This window comes from Stegostoma tigrinum, chromosome 2 (assembly GCF_030684315.1).
Source record: "Stegostoma tigrinum isolate sSteTig4 chromosome 2, sSteTig4.hap1, whole genome shotgun sequence".
NCBI lineage: Eukaryota > Metazoa > Chordata > Chondrichthyes > Orectolobiformes > Stegostomatidae > Stegostoma > Stegostoma tigrinum.
Window position 1 is genome coordinate 147,233,618 of NC_081355.1, and position 13,499 is coordinate 147,247,116.

General features: G+C 42.3%; 1 protein-coding gene across 16 annotated transcripts in view; it reads left to right on the forward strand.

Annotated features, from left to right (window-relative positions):
- obscnb (obscurin, cytoskeletal calmodulin and titin-interacting RhoGEF b) overlaps positions 1 to 13,499 on the forward strand; it is a 760,766-nt gene that overhangs the window by 11,826 nt on the left and 735,441 nt on the right. For all 16 annotated transcript variants that reach the window (XM_059639939.1, XM_059639947.1, XM_059639941.1 and 13 more), the window contains one exon: positions 11,863 to 12,132. In XM_059639939.1, coding sequence (XP_059495922.1) covers positions 11,863 to 12,132 — 270 coding nt within the window. The remainder of the gene's footprint in view (positions 1 to 11,862; positions 12,133 to 13,499) is intronic.

Here is a 13,499-nt window from a genome sequence, read left to right on the forward strand (position 1 = left end):
TTTATGAAATCTCCCCTCATTCTTTTAAATTCCATTGAATACAAACCCAGTTGATTCAGTCTTTCTTCATATGTCAGTCCAACCATCCTGGGAATCAGTCTGATGAACCGCTGCTGGACTTCCTCAAAAGCAAGAATGTCCTTCCTCAGACTAGGAGACCAAAACTGCACAAAATACGCAAGGCATGGCCTCGCAAAGGGCCTGTATAACTGCAGCAAAACATCTTTACTTCCACAAATCCTATCGCATTGAATGCCAGCATACCATTAGCTTTCCTCAATACCTGGAGCATCTGCATGCCAACCTTCAGTGACTGTTGCACCATGACACCTAGGTTTTGTTGCACCTGCCCTTTTCCTAAACTGTCACCATTTGGACTATAATTTGCCTTCCTGTTTTTGCGGCCGAAGTGGATAACCTCACATTTATCCACATTATATTGCATTTCTCAAGTATTTGCCCACTTAGCCAGTCTGTCCAAGTCACCCTGCAGCCTCTTAGCATCTTCCTCACAGCACACGCTGTCATACAGCTTAGTGTCATCTGCGTATTTGGAGATATTGCATTGAATTCTTTCATCCAAACCATTAATGTACACTGCAAACAGTTGGGTCCCAGCATTGAACCCTGTGGCACCCCACTCACACTGCCTGCCGCTCTGCAAAGGATCTGTTTATTTAGACTCTCTGCTTCCTGTCTGCCAACCAAAGAACTAGAATAAAGAAAATTACAGCACAGGAACAGGCCCTTTGGCCCTCCAAGCTTGTGCCGATCCAGATCCTCTATCGAAATCTGTCGCCTATTTTCCAAGGAACTGTATCCCTCTGCTCCCTGCCCATTCAGGTATCTGTCTAGATACATCTTAAATGACGCTATCTTGCTTGCCTCTACCACCTCCGCCGGCAACGTGTTCCAGGCGCCCACCGCCTTCTGCGTAAAGAACTTTCCACATGTATCTCCCTCAAACTTTTCCCCTCTCACCTTGAAATTGTGACCCGTAGTAGCTGAGTCCCCCACTCTGGGAAAAAGCTTCTTGCTATCCACTCTGTCTCTACCTCGCATGATTTTGGAGACCTCAGTCTCCCCTCAACAAGTTCTCTATCCATGCCAATACATTACCTCCAATACCATAAGCCATAATTTCCTTACTAATCTCTTAAGTGGAACCTTGTCAAAAGCCTTTTGAAAGTCCAGATACACAACATCATCTGATTCACCCTTGTTCACCCTTCTAGTCATGGTGGCTCAGTGGTTAGCATCACTGCCTTATTGTGCCAGGGACCTGCATTCATTTCCACCCTTTTGCAACTGTCTGTGTGGAGTTTGCACATTCTCCCTGTGTCTGTGTGGGTTTCTGTCAGGGGCTCCAGTTTCCTTCTACAGCCCAAAGATGTGTACCCTAGGTGGATTGGACATGCTAAGTTGCCCATAGTGTTCAGGGATATGTAGATTTGTTCCATTAACCAAGGGAAATTCAGCGTAAAGGAAGGGCTGGGAGAATGGTGTGGACTTTTTGGGCTGAGTGGCCTGTTTCCATAGTGTATGGAATCCAGAAGATTTGTCAAGCATGATTTCCCTTTAGTGAATTCATGATGACTAGGACTGATACTATCATCACTTTCCAAATGCGCAGTTATTACATCCTTAATAAGTGACTCCAGCATTTTCCCGACCACTGAGTTGGGCCAAAGGGGAAAAGGATACTGCAGGAGGTAACTTTCTAAATTGGGGAAATGATAATTTCAATATCATTGGACAGGATCTGGCAAAAATAGATCAACATCAGATGATGTTGTGTATCTGGACTTTCAAAAGGTTTTTGACAAGGTTCCACCCAAGACATTAGTAAGCAAAATTAAGGCTTATGGTATTGGAGGTAATGTATTGGCATGGATAGAGAACTGGTTGCAGATAAGTCTACATTTGTAAAGTGAGAGTCTTTTAAAAGTGATACGCAGAGAGTCCAGGGTTAATGTGTTCCTCTTAAGCCCAGTTACTAGTGGTGTACCGCAAGGGTCGGTGTTGGGTCCACTGCTGTTTGTCATTTTTATAAATGACCTGGATGAGGGCGTAGAAGGATGGGTTAGTAAATTTGCAGATGACACTAAGGTCGGTGGAGTTGTGGACAGTGACGAAGGATGCTGTAGGTTGCAGAGAGACATAGATAAGCTGCAGAACTGGGCTGCCAAGTGGAGTTTAATGCAGACAAGTGTGAGGCGATGCACTTTGGTAGGAGTAACCGGAAGGCAAAGTACTGGGCTAATGGTAAGATTCTGGTAGTGTAGATGAGCAGAGAGATCTCGGTGTCCATGTACACAGATCCTTGAAAGTTGCCACCCAAGTTGACAGGGCTGTTAAGAAGGCGTACAGTGTTTTAGCTTTTATTAATAGAGGGATCGAGTTCCGGAACCAAGAGGTTATGCTGCAGCTGTACAAAACTCTGGTGCGGCTGCACTTGGAGTATTGTGTACAGTTCTGGTCACCGCATTGTAAGAAGGATGTGGAAGCTTTGGAAAGGGTGCAGAGGAGATTTACTAGGATGTTGCCTGGTATGGAGGGAAGGTCTTACGAGGAAAGGCTGAGGGACTTGATGCTGTTTTCGTTAGAGAGAAGAAGGTTGAGAGGTGACTTAATTGAGACATATAAAATAATCAGAGGGTTAGATAGGGTGGATAGGGAGAGCCTTTTTCCTAGGATGGTGAAGGCGAGCACGAGGGGGCATAGCTTTAAATTGAGGGGTGAAAGATATAGGACAGATGTCAGAAGTAGTTTCTTTACTCAGAGAGTAGTAAAGGAATGGAACGCTTTGCCTGCAATGGTAGTAGATTCGCCAACTTGAGGTACATTTAAGTTGTCATTGGATAAGCATATGGACGTACATGGAATTGTGTAGGTTAGATGGGCTTCAGATCGGTATGACAGGTCGGCAGAACATCGAGGGCCGAAGGGCCTGTACTGTGCTGTAATGTTCTATGTTCTATTAAGAGTAAAGTGCGAGAGCAGTAAGTCCAGGAAATCCGATATGTCAGAGGATATGGAGAGTTTGATAAAGCAATTAGGAGTGAAAAGAGGACCACAAAATATCTTTGGCAGATGGACTAAAGAAGATCCCAAGGCATTTTATAAGTATACTTAAAACAAGAGGAGTACCAGGTTATGAGTGAGTAGAAACCAAAAGGGCAGTCTGTGCATGGAGCTAGAGGACACTGAAATTGGTGGTCTTGTTGATCGTGAGGAGGATTGTCTCAAGTTACACTCTGATATTGATCAAATGGAAAGTAGGGAAGAGCAATGGCAGATGGAATTTAATTCTGATAAGTGTGAGGCGAAGCAGTTTATGTGGTCTAACAATGGAAGGATATACATAATGAATAGTCGGGACATACGGAGTACTGTAGAGCAAAGGAATCTTGGTGTACAAGTCCATGGAACCCTGAAGGTTTCAGCGCAGCTAAAGGTCGTGAAGAAGGCATATGAGATGCTTGCATTCATTAACTGGGGTGTAGAATATGCAACTTCTAATTGATTAAGTTACAGATGGAATACGGTGTGCAATTCTGGTTGCCACATTACCTGAAGGACATTGTTGCACTGGAGAGAGTCCAGAGGAGGTTCATTGGGATGCTGTCTGGGATGCAAAATCTCAATTATGATGAGACACCGGATAGCATCATTGAGTCATAGAACACAGAAACATTCCCTTCGGCCCAACTCAGATAGGCTGGGTTTATTTTCCTTGAAGCAGAGAAGACTGAGGAATGGATCTGATTGATGCATACAAAGTTAATAGAGAGGTATAGATAGGGGAGACTGTTTTACCTATGACAGATGTGCCTCAGACCATAGGACATAAGTTTAAGATGAGGAATATGTGGTTTAGAATGGATCTTGGGAAAAGTTTTTTCACCCAGTGTGGTAGAAATATGAAATGCTTTGCCTGAGAGGGTGGTGGAGACAGATTGCTCTTGCAACATTTAAGAAACATCTGGATCTCTATTTAAAATACCAGAGCATAGTCAGCTATGGACCAAGTACAGGTAAGTGGGACTAGTATACTTTGGTGTTTGTTGGTTGGCATAGATAGGGTGGGTTGAAGGAGCTCTCTCTGTGTTATAAGACTTATCAATTTTATATTGGTTTTCTTCTGTTGTCATGGCCTGGGTAGCATCTACCTCCTTAGTAACGACGCAAGCAAATTATTTACTTAATATATCTCAGCCATGTAATTTGTTTTCATGTGTAAATTCCCTTTTTAGTCTCTTGTTGGGGCTACACCTCCTTCCAGTCTTCTCTTACTATTTATATACCTGCAAAAAGCTTTGAGGTTCCCCTTTTTCTTGGCTGTCAACCTTTTCTCATTATTCATCCTTTCTTCAAAAAAAATGCCTTTTTCACTTCAGCTTTGAACCTGTTGGTTCTCAGATTCTATCCCACCTCTCCCACTCTTCCAGCATGCATTTGGTGAAATTAGGCTATGCTGTGTGACGATAACCTTGAAGCAGGTATACAGGGAGAGTAGCATTAATTAAAGCAGTGATTCAGTATTTAATTGGATTTCATTCAGCTGCCATGTGACAACTTCAGAAATCACGTGACAGGTTTATTTGAAAACACGAGCTTTCAGAGCCTCGCTCCTCCTTCACATGTTAGTGAGAGAGGTGGAACCAAACACAGAACTTATATGTAAAAGATCAAAGGGTCACAAAACTGATGAGGATGTATTAACAAACCTAAGATGCTGTTATACCTGTAATCAGTTAGAAGGTTTTAATTGATTAATATGTATATCCTTGAATTTCTTTCAAATCACGTCCCTGAGAGAGCTAAATGTTTTATCTGTGTAAAGAAGAGGTGATACTTTAGGTCAGACAATGCATGTTAGGTGTGAGGCCTTATTTAGGATCTGTTTGTGTTTTGGTTTGGAGTCAGACTGGTTTAATTTCTAAAGTAGGAATGTATAAAACACCACATTGACTGACAGTCTATAAATTGTGTGCTTTCTGAACAAAATAAAATGTATTGCAAATACAAATTACCCCATAGATTTACATGTGGGTGTCCGTGTCTGTGTCTGTGTGTCCGTGTGTGTGTGTGTGTGTGTGTGTGTGTGTGTGTGTGTGTCTTTTTCTGTGGGGTCACCTGTAGTGTGACGTGAACCCAAGATCCTGGTTGAGGCCATCCTCATGGATACTGAACTTGACTATCAGCCTGTGCTCAGCGACTCTGCGTTGTTGTGTATACTAATGTCTGCCTTGGAGGACGTTTACCCAAAGATCTAAGGACGAATGTCCTTGACTGCTGGGAGGGAACATCCCTTTTTGACGACTATTGCGCACTGTCCACTCATCCTTTGTCATAGCGTCTCATGGTTTCGCTGATATGCCCAGCCTCGGGGCATCCTTGCATGCAGCGTATGAGATAGACAATGTTGGCCGAGGCACATGACTTTCTGCTGTGCACATGGTAAGGTGTGTTGAATTGACATGTCATGCAGAGGTTGCCATGACAGGGTTGCATATTGTTGTGGCCGACATTGTCCTGAAGGGTGGGAGTTTGCTTTGAGCAATGGACTGTTTAAGGTCTGGAGGTTGTTTGAAGGTGAGAAGTGGAGGCATGGGAAGATCTTTGTGAGGTGCTTATCGTCATCAATAACGTGTTAAAGGGTGTGAAGAGCATGGCGTTTCTCCGCTCCTGGGAAGTACTGGATGATGAAGGGTATGCATATATGCACTCACTCACTCACTCCCTCCACACACTCTTTCTCTCCCTCTCATCCCCCCAACACACACACACATGCACACACTCTCTCTCTCCCACACACACTCTTGCTCTCTCTCTTATCTCCCCCACATACACACACTCGTTCTCTCACACACATGCATTCTCACACTCTCTCTCTCCCTCTCTCACATGCACATACACACACACACACTCTCCCCCACACTCACAAGTGTGTGCATACGCACCCTCTCCCCTTCACTCTAACACACACACATTTTCTCTCCCACCCGCACACACACACACTTTCCCTCTGTCTCCCCCTCTACACACACACACACACACACACGCATGCAGTCCCTCACGCACACATGTACTCATGCATGCGCGCGTGTGTGCTCACACATACATACACACACACATATATGTAAATCTAAATTCCTCCAAGTCCTTTCTTTTCTATATCTGGCATGCTTATGTTTGAAGCCATGTTTTAAAAGCTGCGCACATTACATATGAACCACCCATTACAGCTTCATAACATTTTGTTCACATTATAACGAACTCTGTCATAGAATCGTACAGTACGGAAGAGGCCCTTCGGCCTGTTCAGTCTTGAAGTACTTCAAAAAGCTACTCTAAATCTACACTAGTCACACTTTATAGCCTTGGGTGATATAATATTTCAAGTGCTCATCTAAGTATTTTTTTAAAGGTTCTGAGCTTTCCCATCTGAACTACCCTCCTAGACAGTGCATTCTCAGTTCCCAAAATCTTTCTTCAGGTCCCTTCTAAACCTCCTGTCTTTCATCTTAAATTGTGCCCCTTTGTTATCAACCTTCAACGAAGGGGAACATCTGCTGTATATTTACCCTCTCTATGCACCTCAATCAGGTCGGCCTCAGACTTCACTGCTGCAAAGAAAACAGTCTGACCTTATTCAGCCTCTCTTCATAGCTAAATGCACCATCTGAGACAATATCCTGGTGAACCTCCTCTGCACCCACTCTGGTACAGTCACATTCTTCTTACAATGTAGTGACCAGAACTTCACACAGTACTTACGCCAGCTGTGGTCTAACCAAAGTCTGGTACAGCTCAATATAACCTCCCTGCTCTTATCTGTGCCATGACTGATAAAGGTAAGAATCTTGTATGCCTTCTTAACCACCCTATTAACCTATTGTCTTCAGGGATCTGTGGACAGGCACCCCCAAAATCCAATCCTGATGAAGAATCACTGGACTCAGAACATTAACTCTGTTTTCTGCTCATAGATATTACCAAACCTGTCGAACTTCTCCATCAATTTCGGTTTTTGTTCCAAAATCCCTCCGTGCCTCTGAACTTCCTAGTTTCTTACCATTCACTTAGTGTTCCCTTGTTGCTTCTTCCAAAGTGCATCCTCTCACACTTAATCAGGGTTACATTCCATCTGACACTGATCTATCCATCTGACCAATCTATTTATATCCTCCTGTAACCTAAGACTTTCTTCCTCACTGTCAATTACCTGGCCAATCTTTGTGTCATTTATAAACGTAGTTATCATCCCCCCCAAGCATTTTCTTCTATATCTTTTATCTCTATAAATCGTGAACAATATTGGAAAGAGAACTGATCCTTCCAGTATGGACACTGACGTCCATTCACACAGTGTATTGCCACCACCCTGCCTCCTACCACATTTGGATACAGCTTGCCAAGTTAACCTGGATTCTACATGCGTTTACTTTCTTTATTAGTCTTCTGTGTGGGACCTTGTTGAAGGCTTTGCTGAAAACTGTATATGATGTGGAGGTGCCAGTGTTGGACTGGGTGGACAATATCAGAAATCACTCAACAGGTTTATTTGAAAACACGAGCTTTCAGAGCCTCAGCGTGGAGCTGAAGGAACATACCAGGTCAGTCAGCATCAGAGGAGTAGGCAAGTTGATGTTTCGCGTTGGGACATCTTTCTTACTCCCCTCATGCTGCCTGACCAGCTGTGCTCCTCTAGCTCCACACTGTGTTATCTCTGACTCCAACATCGGCAGTTCTTACTAGCTATTAGAGCCTTGCTGCTTCTTCAGGTGTTAGTGAGAGAGGTGGCATCAGGCACAGAATTTATAAGTAAAAGATCAAAGAGTCACACAGCTGATGAGCATGTATTAAACAAACCTAAGATGCTGTTCAATCTTTAATCAGTTAGAAGGTTTTAATTGATTGATATGCATAAGTGAATCTCTGAATTTCTTTGAAGCCACTGTCCTGAGAGATCTAAAGGTATTATCAGTGTAAAGAAGAGGTGACATTTTAGATCAGAGAGTGCATGTTAGATATGAGGCCTTGTTTAGAATTTGTTTGTGTTTTGGCTTGGAGTCAATTGGAGGAAGGCAGATATTATTAACTAAGGCAGGCTCTGCCTTATCAGTCACTCATTTATATGCATTTTTCCCAGCAATTTTCAGCTGCTCCTAAACGTTGAAGAGTTATTGGATGGAATTGTATTACAGGGGTCTGAACAGCAGTAGCAAGATGTGTGGCAGAATTGAGTCACAAGTGTGGCAAGGCCAACCTTGACCTTGAGATCATGTTGCACTATTCTTATACATTTGTAAACAGAGTGGCAAGACTCTCGCTAGATAGTGGTGACATGCCAATTCATGATCATAATTGATTGTTAAATGTCTTATTAACTCCACATCTTAACTTTACTACTATTCAAACTCCCATCTTTCAAACCTTGCCAAGCAAGCCATATATCAGGAAAACTCAACAAGGAAACCAGAGTATATTCCTGATGGATTTCACTTGCTGCTTTCTCTGAATGACTTCGATGTTGGATACAAGCCAACAACATTTCAGCACACCATTCTCAGGTACTAGACTCTTGTACTGTCCCTCCACGAACATAGGCACTTCCCAACCAGATATTTCTACAATACACTGGTAGTTACTCTAAGAGCAGAGTGACTGTACATTGAAAGTCTACAGCAGTGACATGTTGTACACCAGGACAGGCAACCAGCTTGCAGACTGGAGCACTCTGCATCATAGGCTTTTTTTTACTCATGGGGAATATCTGCTTGCTCACAGCATTCTCCACCTTGCCTTGCTTTGCTTTGCTGTGCCAATTAGCACAATCACACAGCTAGGCAGCTTGCCTTCCTGCTGAACATCCAACAACATAGGGGATACACATCTTGCTTAATGGCAGTATGCTACGTCAGTGTCAGACTGGCGCCATGTGGCAGCAATGACATTGGCAAAGACATAGTGTATGCAGCCATGTGTCAGACTCTTGGAGATGTAATCCTCAATGAAGTCAATGAAGGCAGCCATCAGCCAGGGTGACCAGGTGCAGTAAGTCAAGGGAAGCCTCTGCGTGGTGTGAGTTTATGCTTCAGACAGACAGCCCCCTTGCCTTTGCAGCCCAGGAGATTGTATTGGTGAGTTTTGTCCTGTCAGACTCCTGGGAGACATTGTGGTCCAGGAATCAGTCTTACAAGGTAACTGACCAGCAACCAGGGATTATAATTAGGGGTGTTGTGGAGACGTCGGTCTGAGTGGGTGGACTAATGTTTCTTGCATCAATCAAAAGGAGTGATCGATTATGATGGAAATAGATGGAAGAACATCTTGGTGTTACAGGTGTAGGACAGGTGGTGAAGTGAGTGAGTAGGAAGTACAGAGTGCAGGAGTTTATTAGCTTGTGAGGTGGACACATTGCGTACAATGTTTTCAGTCCGTGAGCCTTGGTGAGAAGTATGCGCAGTGGCAGTATTGGAGTGAGTGGTGGCTCTGTACTTGAGAGAGAAGGTAGTGGCACTTACAGTTCAGAATGCAGAAGACCATTTACAATCTTCCTGCACCCCTAGCTTCCTGCTTCATCTAAGATGTAACACTGAGCCTGTCTAAAATTTATATTCAGGCTGTAGTAACTGCAGATGCTGGACAATCTGAGAAAACATGTATTTCAGACCTCTCCACCTATCTTCTCCTCTATCCATCATCGATCCGCCTATCCTCTCCCCTATTTATTTCAGATGACCTGTCCCCTCCCTACCTCCCCACCTACACTCACCTTTACTGGCTCCATCCCCCCCGTCTTTAACTTGTCTGTCTCCTCTCCACCTATCTTCTCCTCTAACCATCATCGATCAGCCTCCCGCTCTCCCCCTATTTATTTCAGAACCCTCTCCCCATCCCCCTTTCTGATGACAGGTCTAGGCCCGAAACGTCAGCTTTTGTGCTCCTAAGATGCTGCTTGGCCTGCTGTGTTCATCCTGCTCCACAATCTGAAAACAAAGTGTAGAGCTGGGTGAACACAGCAGGCCAAGCAGCAGCAGAGGAGCAGGAAGGTTGATGTTTTGGGCCTAGACCTTCAGGTAAAGGTCTGGACCCGAAATGCCAACCTTTCTGCTCCTCTGATACTGTTTGGCCTGCTGTGTTCATTCAGCTCTACACCTCGTTATCTTATATTCAGGCAGCCTTGGTTTGGTGATGTGGTCTTGTATGGTAGCCTGCAGCAAAATAGCTTCCCTTCACTCAGCCACCCTGGCCACCAGGACCTCCGAGTGCCAGTCTGTGAAAGAGGAATGAGCTTTCCTCTGTGACACGTCCTCAGTGGTAATGGTTGAGCACCAGAGTGCAAGCCTGAACTTGGCTTGCAGCATTTGAAATGAAGCACCTGCTTGTTAAATATGACACCAAAGGTGTGAACATTTGAACAATCCAACAGAGGAATGTATTTCTGCCTCTCTGGCTCCTGATTGCCTGAGAATGGCACTTAAAAGCCTGATTTCTAATTAATGAGGTGAAGAGTGTGAAGACTGTGTTGCTACAAGCCATTACTGACTTGGCAAAGGGAATCTCACATGCCAAAATATTTCAACGGCAAATGGGAAAATTCTACCTTTTGTCCTTATTCATAAAGGCAGGTTCTCTATGATTTATTAATTGTTCTCTCATCCTGTCTTGTCACTTACAATGATTTATGCACATATAGAGCCAGGTCCCTCTGCTTCTGCATCCCCTTTAGAGTTGAACTCTTTAGTTTATGATGTCTCTCTATGCCGTTCCTACCAAAATGAATTGTTTCACACATCTCTGTATTAAATTTCATCTACCACTTGTCTACTCATTCCACCTGCCTGGGCTATGTCCTTTTGAAGATCAATACTATTTTTATGTTTCACAGCATTTCCAAACTAAAATTGTACCATCACCAAGACCCAGATCATTAAAATATATCAGGAAGGACAGGGATCCTTATGCCACTTCCTGGGGAACTCCATTATAAATCTTCCTCCAGTCCCAAAAATAACCATTTGTTACTATTCTGCTTCCAGTCACTTAGCCAATTTCACATCCATGTGTTACTATCTCTTTTCTTCCATGAGTTCTAACTTTTCTCATAAGTATGTGCAGCACTTTGGCAAAGACCTTTGAACAAGCTTTTCATAATTCCTTATAAAACCTCCTTTTACGTTGGCATTCATTTTTCTAATCAAATTTCTGTAGTCTTTAAGTTTTAAAATTGTGTTGTAATTGTAAATTGTTATTCAATTCATCTACTTCATTCAGAATGTCAAATAAAGCCTAAATAATACCTGCAGGCCCATGGCTTAAGAAGGACACTGAACTTCCTTATTTCTTTCTTTATTTATTTTTCTACTTTATGCTAAGATGAATTGTAATGTTGAACTTTTAAACTTACTTCATTATTTTTCTACTTTATATTTGAGGTTTTGTACCTTGGTACCTTTGTACCTAAGATGTCGCTAGGATTAGCAACTTTGTACAATTTTCACCATACTACTATATTCCTGTACTTGAGTAAATGTGTCAATAAAATCTAATTCTATTTCTAATTCTAAAATCCTAAGGATGGTACAGTTGCTGATAGTAAGCATTTAGTTCCATCCATTCTGATAAAGGGTGCTCACTCTATTATCACAACCTGGTAAAGATGCTGCCTGATCTATATATGTACATGTTTTCTAACTTTTTAATTTTTTTGTTATTTAATACAAATTTTTAGAAACTAGCATTTCCATCAACACAAAATTATGAAGTGTACTAAGTAATAACAGCAATGCTAAAATACTCAAATTTTTATTAACAATGATTATTATTAACAATGATTGTTAACAATTTCAGAACCAAGCGTACCCTTTAAGACCAAACTGAAAGATGTCGAAGTTGTGGAGAAGGAAACAGCAACCCTCCAGTGTGAAGTTCCTATTCCCGCTATAGAGGCTAGTTGGTTCCTAGAGGAAACGGAGCTAGCCGAGAGCACCAAATATAAAATAGAAGAGGAAGGCACTCTCAGAAAACTTACTATCAAAAATGCTACAACTGATGATGATGCTGTCTATATTTGTGAAATGAAAGAAGGCAGCAGGACAGTTGGAGAGTTGACAGTGAAGGGTAAGATTAATGGCAGTGACATGTTTGAATGTTGAACACCTTGAACCTTGTTGGTTTAAGTGACTATCTAAACATTTTCAACCTTTCTCACATAATGTTTGCATTATTTATATTTATATTTATAATATTTATAACATATTATACTGTAATAGAGAGGGAGGTGATGGCCTAGTGGTATTATCGCTGGACTGTTAATCCAGAGATCCAGATAATGTTCTGGGAACTCAGGTTTGAATCCTACCAAGGCAGATAGCAGAATTTGAATTCAATAAATATCTGGAATTCAGAATCTAATGATGATCATGAATCCATGGTCAATTGTCAGGAAAAACTCATCTGGTTTACTAATGTCCTTTAGAGAAGGAAACTGCCATTCTTACCAGGTCTGGACTACATGTGACTCCAGACCCACAGCAATGTGGTTGACTCTTAACTGCCCTCTGGGCAATTAGGGATGGGCAATGAATGTTGATCTAACCAGCAACACCCTCATCCTGTGAATGAATAGGAAAAAAAATTGGTCAAGGAAGAGTTATTTTCACAACTCCGGATGGCTTTACACAAATGTGAATACAGACGCAGTAAGCCAATTTGTTTTCTCCTAACCTGCAAGCTTATTTGATTCTTTTAAAAGCAAGAACTACATGTACTTGACAGGACAACCAAAGCAATCAACTTGAAAAGAAAAGGTTTGATTTCTACTTAATTTATTGAAAGTAATTGCATTCAGTAATTTCACAGTTGTAGCTGATCTCACTCACAATCTATTTTTCCCTTTGATATTACCACATATTCTAGCTAACATAACAAGACTTTGAGGGATTAGAGACTTGTGTAGGTGTGTAGACATCACACCACTTTACAGGCATCTTTCTAATATCAAAGGAAAGCAGGAAGGTGTATCATCTTTGTGGTACATGCACACAGGCTCACCACTGAATCTCCCACTATCAGCATTCTGCGGGTTATCATTGACTAGAAACTCAACTAGACTCGTCACATAAACACAGTGGCTATAAGAGCAAGCCAAAGGCTAGGAATACCATGACAACTGACTCACCTCCTGATTCCGCAAAGCCTGTCCATCATCTACAAGGCACAAGTCATGAGTGTAATGGAATAGTCTCCACTGGCCACTGCATCTGTGTTCACATTTGTGTATAGCCATCCAAAAGTAATCCTATTCACTTGTTATCCTCCTACAGCTCAGCTACATTGGTTATGCTGTTGTGCCTGATTATGGTTTATTAAGGAAGATAAAAAAATTGTATTGTTTCATTTAAGAAAATGAAAGGGCAAGTGTTAATTGCTGCAGAGATAGTAGGAACTACAGATGCTGGAGAATCTGAGATAACAAGGTGTAGAGC